Source organism: Solanum lycopersicum, chromosome 8, assembly GCF_036512215.1.
Source record: "Solanum lycopersicum chromosome 8, SLM_r2.1".
Taxonomy (NCBI): Eukaryota; Viridiplantae; Streptophyta; class Magnoliopsida; order Solanales; family Solanaceae; genus Solanum; species Solanum lycopersicum.
Genome location: NC_090807.1, coordinates 62,124,809 through 62,144,134, shown reverse-complemented (window position 1 = coordinate 62,144,134; position 19,326 = coordinate 62,124,809). Strand labels below are relative to the sequence as shown.

General features: G+C 32.2%; 2 protein-coding genes across 14 annotated transcripts; both read right to left on the bottom strand.

Moving 5' to 3' along the window:
• Positions 1 to 474: 474 nt before the first annotated feature.
• Positions 475 to 2,835, bottom strand: LOC101265464 (probable E3 ubiquitin-protein ligase RHC1A). Of its 4 annotated transcripts, none has more exons than XM_010327304.4 (2): positions 2,642 to 2,835; positions 475 to 1,695 (listed from the first exon to the last, which is right to left on the bottom strand). In XM_010327304.4, exon 2 carries the CDS (start codon positions 1,628 to 1,630, stop codon positions 725 to 727), a length of 906 nt encoding a protein of 301 aa, XP_010325606.1. In that variant the 5' UTR covers positions 1,631 to 1,695; positions 2,642 to 2,835; the 3' UTR covers positions 475 to 724. The 4 variants fall into 4 exon arrangements, with proteins under 4 accessions (XP_010325606.1, XP_004245969.1, XP_010325608.1 ...); XM_004245921.5 differs by having other exon boundaries at positions 475 to 1,684; positions 2,642 to 2,815; XM_010327306.3 differs by having other exon boundaries at positions 2,647 to 2,801.
• Positions 2,836 to 6,643: 3,808 nt separating this feature from the next.
• Positions 6,644 to 12,846, bottom strand: LOC101252911 (cyclin-dependent kinase F-4). 10 transcript variants are annotated; one of them, XM_019215259.3, is made up of 19 exons: positions 12,386 to 12,691; positions 10,939 to 11,196; positions 10,815 to 10,866; positions 10,151 to 10,727; positions 9,989 to 10,067; positions 9,830 to 9,898; positions 9,663 to 9,752; positions 9,443 to 9,581; positions 8,847 to 8,949; positions 8,713 to 8,765; positions 8,569 to 8,635; positions 8,307 to 8,415; positions 7,991 to 8,056; positions 7,780 to 7,848; positions 7,626 to 7,689; positions 7,428 to 7,541; positions 7,316 to 7,347; positions 7,110 to 7,200; positions 6,644 to 7,028 (listed from the first exon to the last, which is right to left on the bottom strand). In XM_019215259.3, exons 4-19 carry the CDS (start codon positions 10,156 to 10,158, stop codon positions 6,820 to 6,822), a joined length of 1,362 nt encoding a protein of 453 aa, XP_019070804.1. In that variant the 5' UTR covers positions 10,159 to 10,727; positions 10,815 to 10,866; positions 10,939 to 11,196; positions 12,386 to 12,691; the 3' UTR covers positions 6,644 to 6,819. The 10 variants fall into 10 exon arrangements, with proteins under 10 accessions (XP_019070804.1, XP_069144577.1, XP_069144573.1 ...); XM_069288476.1 differs by having other exon boundaries at positions 7,428 to 7,523; XM_069288472.1 differs by having other exon boundaries at positions 12,311 to 12,407.
• Positions 12,847 to 19,326: the final 6,480 nt, after the last annotated feature.

The following is a 19,326-nucleotide window of genomic DNA, read 5'->3' as shown; positions in this document are numbered from 1 at the left end:
ACCGGAGAAAGACTAAAGGACAGAATGGAAGTTCAAGGCCCATGTCTCAAGGCTTATCCTTGCCCAGTATTAAGTAGAAAGCCCCGCCTTTTCAAGTATCCCAACCTTTTAGTTAAGGGATTTATTAAGTTTAAATTGCTAATGAAAGGATCATTGAGGTTTAAGCTTAGCATATTAGAGAGAATTCTTTATGTTTGGTAAGAGCCAAGCAGTAGTAGATCTACTTCATTAGTGAAGGGGCACTTGGTATACTTATCAAACGTTTATGCAATAGGGGCAAAGACCCATCTTAGAGTTGAAATTCCATGTTTTATTGATGAAAAGACATGATGCAGCTGCAACTTCAGCAAGCAAGCTTGGCCTGTCATAATAACATAATCTTTTCTATTCCCCAGGCAAAGGCTTTTTCCTCGAGAGAGTCGAGACTACTACATATGAAAACAGTATAGTAACAATGTAAATGAAAAGTAAAGATAATGAAGGCCAGATATGTACTAGCTACTTATCAGAAAGGTACAAATGTTAAATCACACTTAGGAAACCAAATATAATTCAGTCATCAGTAACACATGAAAAGCTTCAAATGTACATAACAAAAGCAAGTAAACACATGGGGGGGGGGGGGGGGGGGTGTTCTCTACCATGAGAAGTTCAACCAGAGGTAGAACATTATGATCATGAAGAATTAGAAAAAAGAAAACAGGTTACATTTAGAGAAACCTTGCTATTCAAAGGGCCAGTTGGAGTACTCAGAGTAATTATTGTGTTGATGGCTGGTCTCTGAGCTGGTTTCAGCAGCTGGAGTACTTCGGGAACTAGAACGAGATGAGCCAAACTTCCAGAGGGAAGACCATGGTCTCCGCCTTTCTTGGTTCTGAGAAATGTTCTCCCTAGCACTAACTCGCCTACTGCTGCTTCTGCTTTCACTCCTTGAGCTTCGAGAAGAATGGTCATTGCCAGATTTTTCAGGTATCAGCTCCTTTCTACAAACAGGACATGAATTCTTCTGTTGTAGCCATGGCGTGATACAATCCGAGTGATATAAGTGCTTGCAAGGCAATTTTGTTGCCTTAGTCCCCAGAGCAAATTTCTCCTTACAAACAGGGCAGTGCGAATCCGATCTAACATCCTTTTTTGATATCTTGACTGTTGGTAGGGAATCAATTGAACATCTCGAGACAGGAGGAGGAGCACCACGCTGATTTCTATTTACAATTTCTTCAAAAAATTCCTCCACTCCTGGACCAACAAAATAATCACCACCATTTTCTTGTCGGAATCCAAGTGCCTCATTAAGAAACTCCAAAACTCCACCATCCCCAGGCATATGAACAGGCGTATCACCACTGAAAATCAGCAACGGATTCCACAAATTTCCTCGTTCAGCACCCCCATCAGATCTCCCTCTCTCAGAAGTATTACTTGTAGCTGAGATTTGTCGTCTTAAAAAGTTTGAGACGGATTCCATGAATCTCGGCCTCTGGGTCTGATTATCTACACTACTACTCGTTATGTCTTCAAGCTCTTGAACAAATCCACCACCGCAATTGGGGCAAACATCATTTTGTCTCCTGAGATTCACGGGTTGTCTACAACTATAACACCAGTGGCTGCAACTATCACTTGACATGCTTACTCTTCCTAGCTCTTCTGCCCAACTTTATGCCACTTCTAAACTACAATGCTGACACAAAACTAAACAACATAAAACTTATAGCTCATTAAACTCCTTGAAGAGGCACTTTCGAACAATTAATAGAAGGTATCATCACGCCAAATTTTTACTATTCAATAGGAACCATAAAAACCTTGAACGATGCCATTCCATTTACGACAACCAATATAAGAATCAAATGAAAGTTCATCACAAATCCAAAATTAAATGCTAATAAACTTGACACACAAAAAAAACTTAGAGTGTAATGCAATTAAAGAAAATCTTTAGCTTTTTAAAGCAGATCAGGCAAGTAAAAGAAGATAAATCATACTCCCTCCGTCCCAAATTAAGTGTAGCTTTAGCTCATTTCCAGCCTATTAAGAAAAACAATAAATGTACGGTATAATTTACTAAGTTAACCCTATGTATTCGATGTCTCTGGAGAATTGAGCACGGTTATAAAGAAGATTAATTCTTTAACATATGGTATAATTGGAAACAATTTCCTGAATCCCTAATTCACCACTTATTTAGGGATTATTAGCTCCAAAAAACCGAATCACGAGCCGATTCAAGGGTGACGCTCCGGACAGGATTTTCTCCCAACCCACTTGAACCCGAAACATATGGTCAAGGATGAAACAGTCCCACCACACCACAACCCATTTTGGTTAAAGTGACACTTATGTTGTAATTCAGCTCACAGGTCAAGAACATAAAAGGGGAATTAGCTAAAATTTGCAACTAATTAGACGAAAAAGATCCAAATTTTCCAATTTCATTCACTATTTGTCATCCATAAGAAGATATCTATCTAACAATCTAACACCCATATGAAAAAAACACCATTTACAAACACCATTTGCTCAAAATCCAATTAAATGAACCACAAACGCACAAAAAAAACTAAAACAGAGCAAATCTAGGTACTAAAAACAAGAAATTGAAAATCAAAAGAATGAAGAAAAGGGGTTAAGGGATTACCCTACATAAAAATGTCGACCGACCCAGATTGAGGAAAACACAGAGTGTAACTGCTACATATATAGAGAGAGAAGGGAAATGGAAGATAAAGACCAAAAAGATGAAGTTGAGTAGTAGTGAGTGTTGTAATAATGATGATGAATCATTATTTTATTATTTTACACTCAATTTTATAAAAACTATATAATATAATTATGTTTGGTGTATAATGGTAATGGGAATATACACATTGGCCTGCACGTGCTTGCCTGCATTTATCCACCTCCATTAAATTATTAATTCATTACCCGTAAATTTTATATCTCGAGTTTCAAAAGTTTTTCTCGTTATTAAGTTACGTGTTCAATTTAATATATTTGTTGATTATCTTTCGAAAAGAGTCTTTCTACCTTAAAGAGGTAATGGTAAAGATAGCCTACACTCCATCTTTTCAAGCCCTCACTATGGATGGTTACGCTTAAGGAGTGATCAAAATTGAATCGAAATCAATAAGTCAAATTGAAAATAATGTGTATTAATTTTGTTATTATCGAGTTATTATTTGTATTGGTTATTTAATTTGTATGTAACCTTGTTTCAAAGTGTTTTTTAATAATTTTTCTACGTCAAATATTAATGGTTAAACTAATAGTAAAATCGATAACGATCAATGACTAATAAATCAATAATCAAATAAGTTAATATACTAATGACTCTATGATAATGTTACATGCTACATATCGATAAATCAAATCAATAAATTTTCAAACAAGCCGAATCAACTGATACACAATCCTAATTTCACCAGATATGTTATTGTTATTGTGCTCGATCGAAAACATTTCAATAAATTAAAACTCATTAAGTATTACTTAATTTAACTTTTAGTTGAGAACCAGAACAGTTTTAAGGGAAACAATTGAACAAATTTCTTTGTAAAGTTAATGTTGATGATAAAACTTTATGTATTTCGTTGTGTTTTTTACTTATTTATAAAATTATACGAACTATGTTATTAACAATTAAACTTTAAATAATATTTATTATTGAAATTATGTAAAATTATTATTTTAAATAGCTCACAATTTTCAATATTAAATTTTGCTAAGTTTTTACCGTTAAAATCACTTGTCTTGCGCTTTAAATGGAGGACGTAACCAAAATTACTACTTACCTAATTAATGGGAGGGGCTATTCTTGAACAAATAATACGTATTATTTATTGCTCAATTTTTTTTTTTAATTATTATTTTACTTTAGTATTTGCGTAAAAATAATTTTACGCTACTTACCTAATTAGGGGGGATTCTTGAACAAATAATACGCATTAAAAAATTTTAATTGTTTTTTTAAAGACTATGCACCAAGTCCATAGATAGCCAATAACATGAACTCACTTAATTATTATCCATTTTTGAATTGACACACCTATTAACAAAATAATTATTAATTTATTATTTTATTTACATCTACTAATTATTAAGTGAGTGAATTAATATATTCTAGAATTTCTACCTTTGGTACTATTTAGAAGTGAAGAAACTTTTAAGTTAAATAATTATTACCAAAAACAGAATTTAGAAATGCTGTTTCCTTACCTTTTCTACTACGGAAAACAAAAAAGATTAAACTAAGTTCCCATTTTGATCATAAATGGGAGAGTTACACAAATCTATAAAAGGGACTCATTACACAGCCTTTCTTCTTCGTTCCTAAATTTTTACTATTCGTATTCTTTTATTTCTCCAGTCGCAATGGAAAATAATGATCGACGATTTTCTAATGTTGTCTCTGTTTCCGCCATTGTCAGAAGACAATGTCATTGATGCTGAACCAATTCGCTATCATCCATCGTCTTCTTCTAGTAGTACTACTCTTCCATCATCGGCAGCGTCAAGTAGTACTACTTATGATTTCTCTTCCATAGATGGCGGCAAGGACAATCCTAATTCACCTTTTTTGACTCTCTTTACAGGAGTTTCTAAACCAATTGTAAACAGTACTCCTCCGTCATCAACTGATCTCTGTCTTTCTCTACCATCCCTATCCAACACCTCTTCGACTGCCCAATCTTCCATTGATAGTCAACCTTCTTCTAGTTTTGCTTCATCAAGTCGGGAGGTCAACGCATTGGGTAACTCTGCTCCTAAAAGATCATTGGGGGAACAGAAATTCATCCCCCGCAAGAAAACCAAGCTGACAAAAGGAGAGGAAGGTCATTGGATGACAAAAAAGCTAACTAGAAGCGATGTGAATGGAGCTTCAAGGCTATTACTACCTCGACAAGACGTGAATAATTACATATTACCCTTTATGAACGAGCAAGAACGGAGCGTAATTTGCCAACAATTGTGTGGAGTTGATGTCACCGTATTTGATATGGATACACAGACAAGCCATATTCTGACTCTAGAAAAATGGTCAACTAATAGCTTTCACCTTGTCAAAGCATGGACAAAGGATTTTGTCAAAAGGAGGAATGACGAGGTCTCGATACGTTGGGAGAAAACCAATTCAAGATTTTGCTTTCGAGTTGTCAACTAGATCTTTAAGATGTTCAATTTTTTTTACCTTTTAGTTACTTATGTTTGGTTTTAGCTCAATGATCAATTTTGTGAGTATGGAAACAAAGTTTTGTAGTGTTGCTTCATTTATATATTCCTTCTTTTTTCTGGATTGGTCTTGCTTATTATTTCATAATGTATTGTTTCTTGTGGCTACGTAAAGTCGAACATCAACAATGCGAAAAGATAGTGTATTCACTGGCAACAGCAGAAGTAAACATACGTTGCTTATACTAAAATTAAATATTGAATAAATCCAAATAATAGAACTAAAATTGTGAAATATTTCCTTTTTTAACACAGAAATCAGAATCCGATTATGAAATGGATAAACTATACAAATCTATAAAAGGATCATTCATTACCCTACCCTTTCTTCTTCCATTCCAAAATATTACTACTATCCTCATTCCTTTATTTCTCTCAGTTACGCTATGGAAAATAGTGATCAATTTTTCGACGATTTTCTAACGTCATTGCCATTTTCGGAAGACAGTGTTATTGATACCGAACCAATTAGCTATTCTCTTCCTCATCACTACTCGTCTTCCGATACTACTTTGTCTCTGTTTCCCCAAATTTCTGAAAATCTTGGTGTTTCGAAACCAATTACTACTACCGTTAATTTCTCCTCCATAGATGGCGGCAAGGACGATCCTAATTCACCCTTTTTTGACTCTCTTTACACGTGTTTATGAAAACACAAAACCAACTGCAAACAATACTCCTCTGCCATCCCTACCCAACACCTCTTCGACAGCCCAATCTTCCAACGTTCTTCTAGATCATTGGGGGAACAGAAATTCATTCCCCGCAAGAAAACCAAGCCGACAGAAGAATCAAATGGTCATTGGATAAAAAAAAATCTAACTAGAAGCGATGTGAATGGAGCTTCGAGGTTATTACTATCTCGACAAGACGCATTACCTTTTATGGACGAGGAAGAACAGAGTATAATTTGTGGAGTTGATGTTACTGTATTTGATATGGATTCACAAACAAGTCATGTTTTGACCCTCAAGAAATGGTCTACTAATAGCTTTCACCTTGTCAAAGGATGGACAAAGAATTTAGTCAAAAGGAGGAATCTCAAAGAAAATGACCTACGTTGGGAGAAAACCAACTCAAGATTTTGCTTTCGAGTTGTAATGAGGGATCAAGTAGAACTTTAACATCTTTATTTTAATCCATATTTTCTTAGTTAGTTATATTGAGCTTTCGCTCACAAAACTCTAGTGTTGCTTCATTCATATAATCATTCTTTGTTCTGAATTTGATCTTTCTATCTTGTTTTCATAGTTGTTACTTGTTATTCCATAATATATCACATTGTATTGTATCGTATCGTTACATAATGTCAAACGTTTGAGAAACTTATTTTTGTTCAGGGCAACTTAACTTATGTACAAAAGATGCAATACATACATATCATATTCAAAACTCTAAATGATGCTATCAGTGAGAGTTGAGAAAAACCATTTATTCAAAACATTGTTGATGCAACAGTATCACCAGAAACTAAACGAAAATATTGAAAGCACAAAAGACTGCTGGCTTCACCATCAAATTTAGCCATGCACATGCGCGAATAGAACACTAGAACAAAGTAGGGGCACTCTCAGCTTTGACATTTATTCATCCAGCAACTTTCCTCGAAAAGCTTCTTCCCGGAAGAAACTCTTTAGACCGTCCATGGAACAAGTCGTGCTGTCCATGCCATCCTCCTGCCTTCATTGGCTTAACTACTGGCTGCATTGTAGGTACTCTGCCAGAGCCAATATTCATGTTCCCCAGCTTGTCAGCTGCATCAGAAACGGCAAAATTCTGCACTCTGGAACCAACCACTGCCAAGATCAAAAGAATAACTAGCTTTAGGGGCACAACAATACAACTGTTCCAATAGGGGGTAAGTTTGAATGACTCACTTGGATCGCTCGGGATGTTCCTTCCAGGAGGTCGATATTTTGGTTGTTGGTTGACAGAGCCTTGCAGGAATTTATCATTCCTCGTCGGATCCTGAACAATTGTTGGCAGAAATCAGATTCAGGTTAGAATGGACGCCTAGCCGCAACATTTGTCTTGTCTATCAGATGGGAAAAATAAGAAAAGGTTGTTTCCAAGGAAAACATACCTGATAATTCATATCCAGCTTCCTTTGAACACCTGTTACACAGTTTCAGTGGGAAACAATTGAATAAGAATCAGAATAAAGAAGCTAAAATCCTTTAAATTCTTATAGTCACCTGCGTTAAACGGCAGCTGTGACTTGACAGTTGAGAAGTTGCTGCTAGGTTTGGGATTGTGCGACAACCCAGATGACCACTTGTACTTCTGCTCCACTGCACCCCGCACAACAGCTACGATTAAGAAGTCCTTTTAAGATCATTGTAACAACATAAAACCCAGGTTTCCTTACTAGTAATATAGAAGACAGTACAAACCAGAAGGAGGGGTCTTAGCAACAGCAGCCTTGGTGCGTAGTGATGGAGGTACGTAAAAGCAACTCTGCCACATCACAAATGATATCATCTAATCTAATAGAGAGACAGACACTGACTTATGTACATAAAGTTAAAAGGGGAAGAAGTTGTCCACCTGGAAAAAAGGATGCTGAAGAGCATCGATTGCCGTTGGCCTCTTACGAGGATCCCATGAACAAAGAGACTGCAGCAAGTAACAGAAAAGGACGAAATGACGGGCTATCAGATATTCCATTCCCTTTTAGAAGGGTATTCAGAAAGGTGCATATATGTCGATGTTGCGAACAATTAAGAAAGTGATACGAATGTATTTAGCCACTTCTTACTGTGATTAGACTAATAGCATTTTCACTGGCAGACGGAACTAGCAAAGAGATATCTACACCAGCAACCTGCCAAAAATACCAGGGAAGGTGTCAACCCACATTCAAAAGAAATCACTTTGCTAGTTAATATCATTTTTTCCCGTTAGGGTAACTAATTGGACCTTCTTTTCAATAGTTGAAAGGCTAAGAACTGAATTCAAAAGCAAAAAAAAAAAAAGTCGGGGGGGAGGTAATCTGAAAATCCTTGAAGAATAGCAATTCAAATAAAGAATTCCAAAACAACTGATAGCTTCATATCAAGGAAGAGTTATGTTACCTGCGGAAATTGGTAGTTGATAGCACTAGCAAGTTCAAGTCCCTGAGCCCAGTTCCTCTTTGTTGGGGTCCCTATAACACTGCATATTTTGTAGATCTCATCTGCTTCACTGCACCCAAACAAGAGAAGCATACAGCCGACTGTCATCAGAACGTAAAGGGATTGCAAATGACATTTCAATCCACCATCACTCCCTCTCCTCTTCTATATACATATCAATGCAGGTCGGAGAGAAATCAATATTATAACCACATATGCATACCTTGAACCTGGAAACAGAGGACGAAGACTAAACAACTCAGCCATTATAGCACCCATTGCCCACATATCTGCAGAGTATTGAAAGATAATCAATATACATCCAGAAAGAAATAGCTGAAAAAGATAGTGTGTATCTTTTACATACCGACAGCAGGACCATAGATGGGTGACTGGAGAAGAATTTCAGGAGCACGATACCTGCAGTGGCACATAACTGATATCAGGAAAATACACTAACCATTTAGACGAATGAACAAATAGAAGAGCAAGCACACTAACCAACGTGTTGATACATATTCCGTATATGGAGGCTGAGAATTGATCTCCCGAGCAAGACCAAAATCAGCAACTTTAATTATTTCTTTCGAAACCAACAAGTTCTCTGCACAACCATCATATCACATGTTAAAATGGGTCAGATCACGAAGGAATGAACTATGATGTCATGAACATAAGCGACAAATTCAACTGCTATAACATGCAGATCGTCAAGACAAAATGCATATTTACACAACAAACACAAATAAAATATATAAGCTCTTCTAGATTTTCTTGGTGTCTTGTAGACTGTAGTATGCCTCGTAAATCCTGAATGCATATTTATCTCAGTGAACCTAACTCAAAAAGCAGTAAACAAAGAAAACTAAAATGACAGCTGCAAGTAAGAGCCAGACTAAATAAAGATTTTGAGCTTAAGCTGTTGGAGGGAAGGGAGCAGGGATGCTGGTAACCATAAATATATTAGTCTTCAAGACTAAGGATTCCCCCAGTAAATAGTATAGTACATATCGTACAATAAGATAGTCATGTTAAGTCCAACTCTCCATCATCATCCACCGCATTTACAAACAAAAAATGAGGAAAGGTCAAAATACCTGGCTTAAGGTCACGATGAAAATATCCTTGTCGATGCATGTAAGCAAGACCTTGAAATACTTGGAAGCACCAATTTCTCACTTCGGATTCTGAGAAAAGCTTTGCTCTGTCCTTCATAAGTTGGTATAGATTGCACTCCTGCAAAAGATCGTTCAAACTTAGACATTCAGTCAACTGACTGGTCGCAAATATACATTACAGATGTAAATCATGAAATACCATGTATTCAAACACGAAGTACAAAATGTCGTTCTCCCTGACCACTTCCTTGAGCTTCACGATATTTGAATGGTTCATTTTTCTCAGAGACTGAAAAAGATTCACGGTTAATGGATTCTCAGCAGAGAAAAAAACAAATATGGCCAAAGGGAAGGAAATCATCTAACCTTGACCTCTCTCAAGTTTATGCATTCTTCCCACGAATAATAATTCCTCTTCATCTTTTTAATCGCAACCTGTGTTAGACAAATGAATATTATTAGAGGACTTCGAAAATTCAGCAATATCAGTAGGTTCTAAGTTGTTCCTAACACATATGCACCTACCACTTCACCAGTCTGCTTATTAAGTGCACGCCAAACATTTCCAAATGTACCATTACCAACTTCTTTAATTATCTGGTACCTGCACCATTAAGAAAAATTAGATAAGCATACAGGAGCCGGGACAATAAAAACAAAAAATAATGAGCGAAATGAGACCAGAACCTTTCCATTTCAGCAGCTTCAATAGCACGTAGGACTCTTATTAAATGGAGTATAGGGACAACACACACATAAACAAAATGGATTTCTGTCTCGGAATGACTGTAAAAGAAAAAAAAATACTAAAAGGAACTATGGCCTGGCTGATTCAGCAAAATCCCCCTTAATTTCCTTCTGCAAAACTGATGAGGGCAGAATCAGCAATGATAGGACGGATGGGCTTCACAGCCTTATTTGTAAGATATATGGCAGAAGAAAGACCAAAACTGTAACAGGGGAGAGAAAGCAAGCAAAGGCAAGTGCTGCAGTGCATCATGATACCACTTCAAAGCTAACTGAGATTCAAATAGCTCAATTCAACATATCAAATTATATGTCCAAGTCACAGAACCTTTCTTCTCAAAAACACATTAGCCCCTTGCCTCCAAATAACACTTCTGTCTGATACCAAGTCTTCAGTCAAACGAATTGTGAAGAAGAGGTCTCTAGAAACTACCAAATCCGAAGCAAGTGTGTAAAGAGCTAACTAATTCTCAACAATGCATAAAAAACGTCATACATATGTCTTCTGAATTTAGCCCTGAATGAATAGAAACAGAGGAGATAATGTAAGACTGCTAAATTATATAATCACTATAACAAGGTGAAGTACAACCCACAGCAATACCTCAGAGGATGGTTTCCAAAGGGTCCTGAAAGGGTGTCTTATCGGTGATGCGCTAGAAATAAAAAACTTGCATGAGGTAGTTAACAGTACAGTCACAATTGACATCATAAGGTGTGCTGCTTACTAGTTGAACTGCACTAAACATCCAACACTTAGCTTATGTGGAAATGGCATATGGTCTCCTGTACTGATCACTCAAGAGCAGATGTTCACTATGTGCAATTGACAAAGGAAACAACAAGGAAATCTCCACAGATGAGGAACCGCCAATCGAGGACTTCCTGAAATGAGAAAGCTTGATACCCAAAGTTATCTGAGAAAAGGCAGACTTGATCCATGTCCTAAACAATATTATTCTTTTGGAATTGAAGTCTACTTCACCCTGAAAAAATAATAACCAAGAGAAAAAGGTCAGTATGTCCAAGGCACAATAATAAATAAAAGGAGAACACCCATAGAAACCAACTAAGAAAAATCAAGCTTGAGAAAGACAACGACAGCAACATCTTGACAAGTTCAGTGATGCATTATGCTAACATGCAAACAAACTAATCAAGGATCCCAATCAACATCCTTGCCTAGATAAGCACAACAAAAACCAGCTTGTTCATGGTTGTCCAAGACTTCATGTTTATCATTAGGACATTTAGCAGGTAACAATAACCTTTACTACGAATCTGTATGCATGCCTGTCTTCCAAATCATATTGTGACTATCTCATATTCCATCTAGCAATCAAAGAGTAGGAACAAGCACTAAATAATTGAATTAAGAATTAACAACAAACCAATGTCAAATTCATTGCTCAACGCTCATACTGTCATACAATCCTTTCATTACATAGTGGTACAAGAGTATATAAGTAAAAAGGTACACTATAATTACAATTACAAGACTACTCATTTAAAATACTCTTAAATTCAAAGAACTTCAGAACAATCAATGTTCTTCAAGACAGAATACTCATTTTTTCCAAGCCTCAACAGAACTATTTGACTCCAACATACAGTTATGCTCAAACCAGAACTCAACCTCATCCTAAATCCTAAGCCACCACCATGATTCCCAGAAATTCATCACAAAATAGCCACACAAAAATCCAATTATATAACCTAAACCAATCTCCCACCTTCCATTACAAAATTACCATCAATAACCAAACCCTTATTACCAATAGTCTTAGCACTAGTTCCAATTAACAAAAAGATTCCCAAACAGCATATACACATACAACAAACACTCGAATAAATAAAAAAAATTGGTTTCCAACTCATACCCAAAACAACAATATGCCAAGATTCAAACCCCCAAACAATAAAGAATCAATCTTTAGCCTCAGACTCAAACCCAAATCAATAAAGAATCAAACTTTAGCCTCAGATTCAAACCCAAAACAATAAAGAATCAAACTTTACAGCCTAAATATTCATATCTAATCATAAACAGTAAAAAAAACAATTATTTTATCAGATCTAATCAAAAACTCAATACCCCACCTCAACATATCAAGAAAATCCACACCCAAATACCAAAATCACATAAAAATAAAGAGAAGGGGGAAAATATATCACCTGAAATTGAAACGGCATAACCAAGAAAAAGCCACAAGAAAAAAGGAAAAGGAAATTTAATACCAAACCCTATCAAAAAAATAGTATATTTATTATTCTTCTGACTTTTCCTCTTTCACAAAAAGAGCCACCCTATAATAATGATGAAGGTATCATAACTATTATGATAATGATGTGAAATCTTGGCTTTATTTGTGAAAAAAAAAAATCTACTACATAATTATATTATTTATTCCTTTCAACAATTTTTGATTTAATTTCCATGTTTTGTTCTTCTGTAACCAAAAAAAAAAAACAAAAAAAAGGTTAAAAAAAAGTAGGAGAAGAAACTAAAGATTGATACTTTCTTTGGTAGTGATTTGGTGCCACGCATGACTCACGTGGTCGTTAGGATTTTCTCAATATTCCAACAAAAATTGAAGATATTTTTTGTAAACTAAAAATTAGATTTTGAAAAAATTATTTTTTTTGTGGCCACAAAATAATAAGAAGGTTCTTTTTTTTTGACAATTTGTATACAGCACCTAACTGGTACTAAATTACATGGTGCAGGTAGTGATAAAATAATTCTGACGCTTCTGATAAAATTTTCTTTCGTTCGTTAAAATATTATTAAATTGTTAGAGTATAAATATCAATAATATAATCAATTAAAAATAAAAAAATATGAAAATAATTAAAATTTCTTTTATTCTTGAATTACATCTTTTAATCAATATTTCTCAAATTTTGTTAAGAGAAAGTAATTTAAAGTGTTATTTTTCAAATGAAAAGAAAAAAAGAAATAAGAGAACTATTTATGGGATAAAATGTTCTTTTAACATATGTGTGTTAATCAAATAACAATTACTAATAGGTTTATAAAATTTATAAGATAAACGTATTTATCAAACGAATCTAAAATGTATTAACTAAATGAAATGAAACTTATAAATTCATATTATTTTATCAGAACTATTATCAATTGTATTATTCCAACATGTAGTTCATGAGTTATAACTATCTAAATTTAGGAGAATAATAGTGAGTTTAATATGTTTGATTGAATTTAGTAATTTTGATTTGATCAAATACATAAATAAATTTTTAACTTGTTCAGCTTTTCCCTTTAGGTACGTCAACTATATTATTTTCCTGTTAAATTATTGAACCACCCATAATTTATTCTTTTTAAACATCGTTGGTTGATGTAGAACCAAATTTTGTGAGGAGTATTGATAGAGAATAGATATATTGTTTCAGAACCCATTATTCCAATTGATAGTGAAACCGTTTGACAATAATTGTGTTTTACTTCAAGTCATTTGAACATATATAGAAAATAAACGAGACTAATTGTCTTCATTTCTTCAATCAAAATCATTATAATACGAACACAATTGAAGACATTTGCAATGAAAAAAAAACTATCAAAATAAGTCAACGGTATTTAAAAGGAACAAATTATGAGTGGTTCAATGATTCAGCTGAAAAATGATTTAGTTGAGGTACCAAAAGAGAAAAACCCAACAAGTTTACAATTTTGTTTATGAATTCGACATTTTGATTTAGATATTATATTTATCCTTTTTAAAAATATTTAATAATTATAAATTATTAATTTATAACTCAATATTTAATACGTTTAAATTTTAAATTCATAAGCTTTGGATTTTAATTTACCTCTAAAACATAATTAAAACTAAAAATTGCTCCAATGTGCATGATAAACAATGTCACATCCAAAAAAAAAATTAGGTATCGTACCTAATTTAATTTGTAAAAGATTTTTTCAATGCCATAATAGCGAGCCAATGAGTCTACTTATAAGTTATGGCTCACATTAATTATTTTTTTTGGAGAATTACATCGATAAAATCTTTGATAAAAAATATTTTCTTTTAATAAATAATATACATCGTAAATTATATTATTAGAGAGAGTTAGCAGAATTATTATTGTTTTTTTTAAAAAGTAGTGGTCCTAGGACAAGCTACCACCATTTGACCAAATTTTTCATCACCATAGTAGGGTGAATCTTAAATAATTATAATTATCAAGTGGTACATGTCCACACAATTTAGTAATGCTAAAATAGAAATCTGGTCAAATGTTTATGTCTATTAGTAGTAATATATATACATAAAAAAAAGTTAGTGGCTTAAAATATCAAAAGAATATACGTATAAAGTTGGAGTAATTACGAAAATTTCATCTTTTAGTTTACTTATTACTATTATTTCTTATAAGTATTGCAAATTTTCAAAATCCATTATTTTTGCGCATCACATTAATGTATTTCACGCATCACATTAGTTCCGCATCAAATTAGTGTATCATGTATAAAATGTACATAAAATTAATATATCATGTATAAAATATAATGTATCTTACTTGACGATTAATGTATCTCGCTTATTAAATTAATGTATCAACACTTATATTGTTGTATTCATTTTGAGAAATTTTTGAAATTATAAACATTTAAAGATAAATTTAAATTTTACTTTAAAAATATGTGATTTTTGTAATTTGATATTTCGGTAATTTGACCTATAAAAATTAAGAATATCATATATATATATATATATATATATATATACACACACACAAATTAAAACTAATTTTTCACTAAAGGAGGTTTGGGTGTATCTCCTCCGCCTACTTGACTAGATATAGGGTGGATGTGGGTTGGCACTTGGCAAGAAAAAAAAGAAAAGGCTTTCTAAGTACTTCACTAACGTATATTATAGTCTTAAAATATTATATATTTTATTATTAATCAAGATTTTTTTTTAAATTTTATATTTAAGAAGATGCATGTATTTTTAGCTACATAATGCACTAAAATAGAAAAAATAGTGAGCAGACGAGGAGGGAGATGAGCGACATTTGTTATGTATTCCGGATACATATGAATATACATATATATATATACATATATATATATACACACACACATATATATATATTTGGATTCATGTGTATTTGTTATGCATTTCAAATACATGTGAATTCATTTATTACGATATATTAAGAATAAATTACACTTAATTATGACCTATGTATCTCAAGATATATAGGTCATAATTACAAATTAAGTGTATCTAAATAATTAGATCTTAAACTAATGAAATTTATATAAGTCCTCGAAAAAGATTTAGTGATATTATTATTTTCATCCACTTTTTTCTAATATTTAAAAATCAAGTGACTTGAATTAAATTATTTATAGCTTAATGCGTTCGAATAAATTGTATATACAATTCATTTAAATTTGTTTCAGAAACTATACGATTACCAAACTATAACTTAGTCAATTTGTATTTATTTTTATTTTAGCCAAACCAAGACTAATTAATGCAAACAAAATCAATATTAAGAAATAATATCCACGAACAATCCAACGTAATTATAAAAGTTTCAAATCAACCGGCCATTACATATATATTTTCATTATAATTTTGAGGTTTTTGAGAATTTTGTTCGTCTTAAAAATTTCTAATCAACCATTACATTACATTATTATTGTTATTATTACTATTATTATTATATTTTGTTTAGATAAAAATTGTTGTCGGTGTACGTAATCAGGTTGGTCATGAAAAGTCGGCGGGAAAACGGAATATGCCAAATCTTATCTAATTATTCTGTTTTTTTTTTCCTTTTCTGTTGCACTAATATAATATAGAGTAATTTATAGTATCAAATAAGTTGGCCAATTGCAAAAGTCAAATATTGCTGGGTGGATAGTGAGGTGTATGAGTTTGGTCTCGAATAGTGGTGTGGGAAAATTGAATTAAAAAAATATTATTGGATTATTGTTATTGGGTAATTAAATTATAAGATTTTTAATAGGTTTATAAAAAAAATTATTAGATTGTTGGTTCAGTATCTGATTTTACTATGAGGTTATTGGCAAATCGATAACCCAATAAGATAATAATAATTTACTATTTTACCCTCTCTAAAAATTTAATATTTAACTAAGACACTGAAACTATATCAAATTATTAATATTCTGTCTACTTCACACTAGGCCGCTTTACTAGTTTTTGTTGTTTACTAAAAACCTAAAAATTTTATGTAAAATTTGCAATTGTAGCTTTTGATTTTAGTTTTAGTCTTTGTTGCCTTATTGGATTAGTTGATTTTAGTTTTAGTTTGTAATCGTAGGTTATAGCATTTGCAAGTTTGTAAAGGTCCGTACTATATTTTGGCGGTGATATGTAATTGTAACTTTCGTACTATATTTAGCTAAGTAAGAAGTCATATAATATTTTACGAATATTTTCTTATTGGGTAAACCGAAAATCGATAAATAATATATTATTGGTTTGTTATCGGGTTAGCTTAATTAAAACAAAAAAAATGATAAATCGAACTGATAATACATAAAATCGAAATGAACCGACCGATGCACACCCCTATTTTTATGTCATAATATATCAAAAATTACGTTGCTTAATTACTAAAAAAAATTTTGTCACATAAGGTTTAACTTAGTTCCTATAAACTTATACCGGTAGAAATAAAATGTTTTTAAATTTATACCTGCTGAAATTAGGTCATAATAAACATATAGTAACACAAATAGATATTTTTATGTCATAATATATCAAAAATTACGTTGCTTAATTACTAAAAAAATTTTGTCACATAAGGTTTAACTTAGTTCCTATAAACTTATACCGGTAGAAATAAAATGTTTCTAAATTTATACCTGCTGAAATTAGGTCATTAAAATAATATGTGACCTTACTCAATTACTACAATATTCATGTCGAACAAGATAATTGTTCTCTAAATTTATGTCTTGTAAAATTAGGTTATAGATAAGTATACTTTGATATATTTCATTAAAGAGCAATAAAGACAAAAAATAATAATTATCAAGTGTAAGGACAAAAATTAAAAATCTCTTCAAATATGATCCCATCAATTCAAAAACTTCATCTAAGTTCGAATTGCATAAAATTTATTAAAAGAAAACACTCCTTTTATCATTTATTATTCTTATATTCAAGTGTTAGAACCTAAAAATTCTAATATAATATTAACACTAATTTTTGGTGATTAACTCGTAGTTTTTGTTTCTTTTTAATCGTCTATACAATGAAAACATGGAGGAAGAAAAGTAGTGACATTATTAATTAAATTCTCTTATTCTAATAAATTATAAATAATGACCCCACTAATAAAGTCCTTTCCATGATATGCTTTCATTAAAGTTACAAAAATATTTTCCATCATTAAAATCACTTTTTTGTTAACTACAATAATGTTTGCTCTCTTGATTCAATAAAATAGTCTCACAGTTTTTATGAAACGTTTTTCTCATATAATTTTTTATAAAAAAAAAAACATTATATTATGACATTACACAACATCATTAAAAAAAATCGTATTCGATTAAGATAATTTGGACATACTTATGAGTTATGACTCCATATTAAACTATGAAAAAATTTCACATCGAAAAACTTGTCTCATTCAGAATGGGCATATTTGTTGGGCCTGGAGTCCTTTTTATGGGCTTTTCAAATCTTTGATCCAATTCCAAAATTGGACTCCAACGTGACTAGTCCTTTATGAACTTTCCATTTTAGATATAATTAGATATACTTGGCTCCCAAGTATACTATTATTATTATTATTTATACTTTTATAATATTACATATTTTATCACGAATTAAGAGTTTTTCTATCACATATTGAAGAAGATACACTTAGATACAAATATCATTATCATCAGATACACTAAAATAATAGTGAGGAGAGTGAGGTTTGTTATGTATACGTAGGAGAGTGATCAATGAGGTGGGATAGAGGCGACAGAGACAAGCAATATTTGTTATGATCTCACATGCGAATTCACTTTGCATGGAGTATGATTCACCTCTCTTGTGCAATTCATGAGGTATTACACTAAACTCTAAAGTGAGTTTAACCATATTATATAAACTCAATGGATAACGACATAGTTTCCTTGTCATAAAAGAATAAATATAATAATAATATTTTTGGTGACCGATAACGTCCGATGAAATATCCCCTATTTAATATCTAGCACTATAAAAAAAAAATCATCACTATGTGACAACTAAAGACTCGTTTTGTGTTATCTCGTCGTTATCTTAATATTTTTCTTCTCATTTGAACTTTATTTATTATTTAATATTTATTTTCCTACTTTTTATAGTAGCTCTATTCCGTACCCTAGTTTTCTTGTAAGTTAATCATTCAACCTATGAATACATGACATTATGTACTGATCGAGAATGATATACAAATGTTATATTCGTTAAAACAATATAATATAACACAATAAAATATATTATAAAATAATACGTAATAACCATAGCCAAAGAAAGTGTAAGTGAATTGAGAATTGATTCCCTTAGTTTGTTATTGGTGTTTGTTCATAGGTTTTATTCGTGTTTTCATGTTTTTGAGCATAAAAAGGGGATAAACATGACTAACTCTCCACTTAAGAATCTTATCTTGTCTTTGAAATACAAAGCAAAAAATGGGAGAATATATTACAATATTCATTCAATCAGTATTTAATATTCCTACTACTGCAAAATCCTAAAACACTGCTAACACACGGCAAAAGCATATATACATTCTTCAATAATTAAAAAAAAATATCACATTGGCCCTAACTAGAGATTCTTTTGCCCCAATATTCGCTTTTCGATCTGATTAATATTTTCGATTCGGTTATTGAAATGCATAATTTATTTTATTGTATTTTTTAAGAAATTACCATTTTAAAATAATTATAAAAAAAATTCCTACTTTGACGTATTAATTGAATTCATCATTTTACGATGTATCGTAGCGTACACAATGTATTAGAACGTCATTTCACGCGATGTATCAGTTTGATACATCACTTAACGTGATGTGTCACTTTACGAGGTGTACCGGTCGAATACATCATATTATGTGATGTA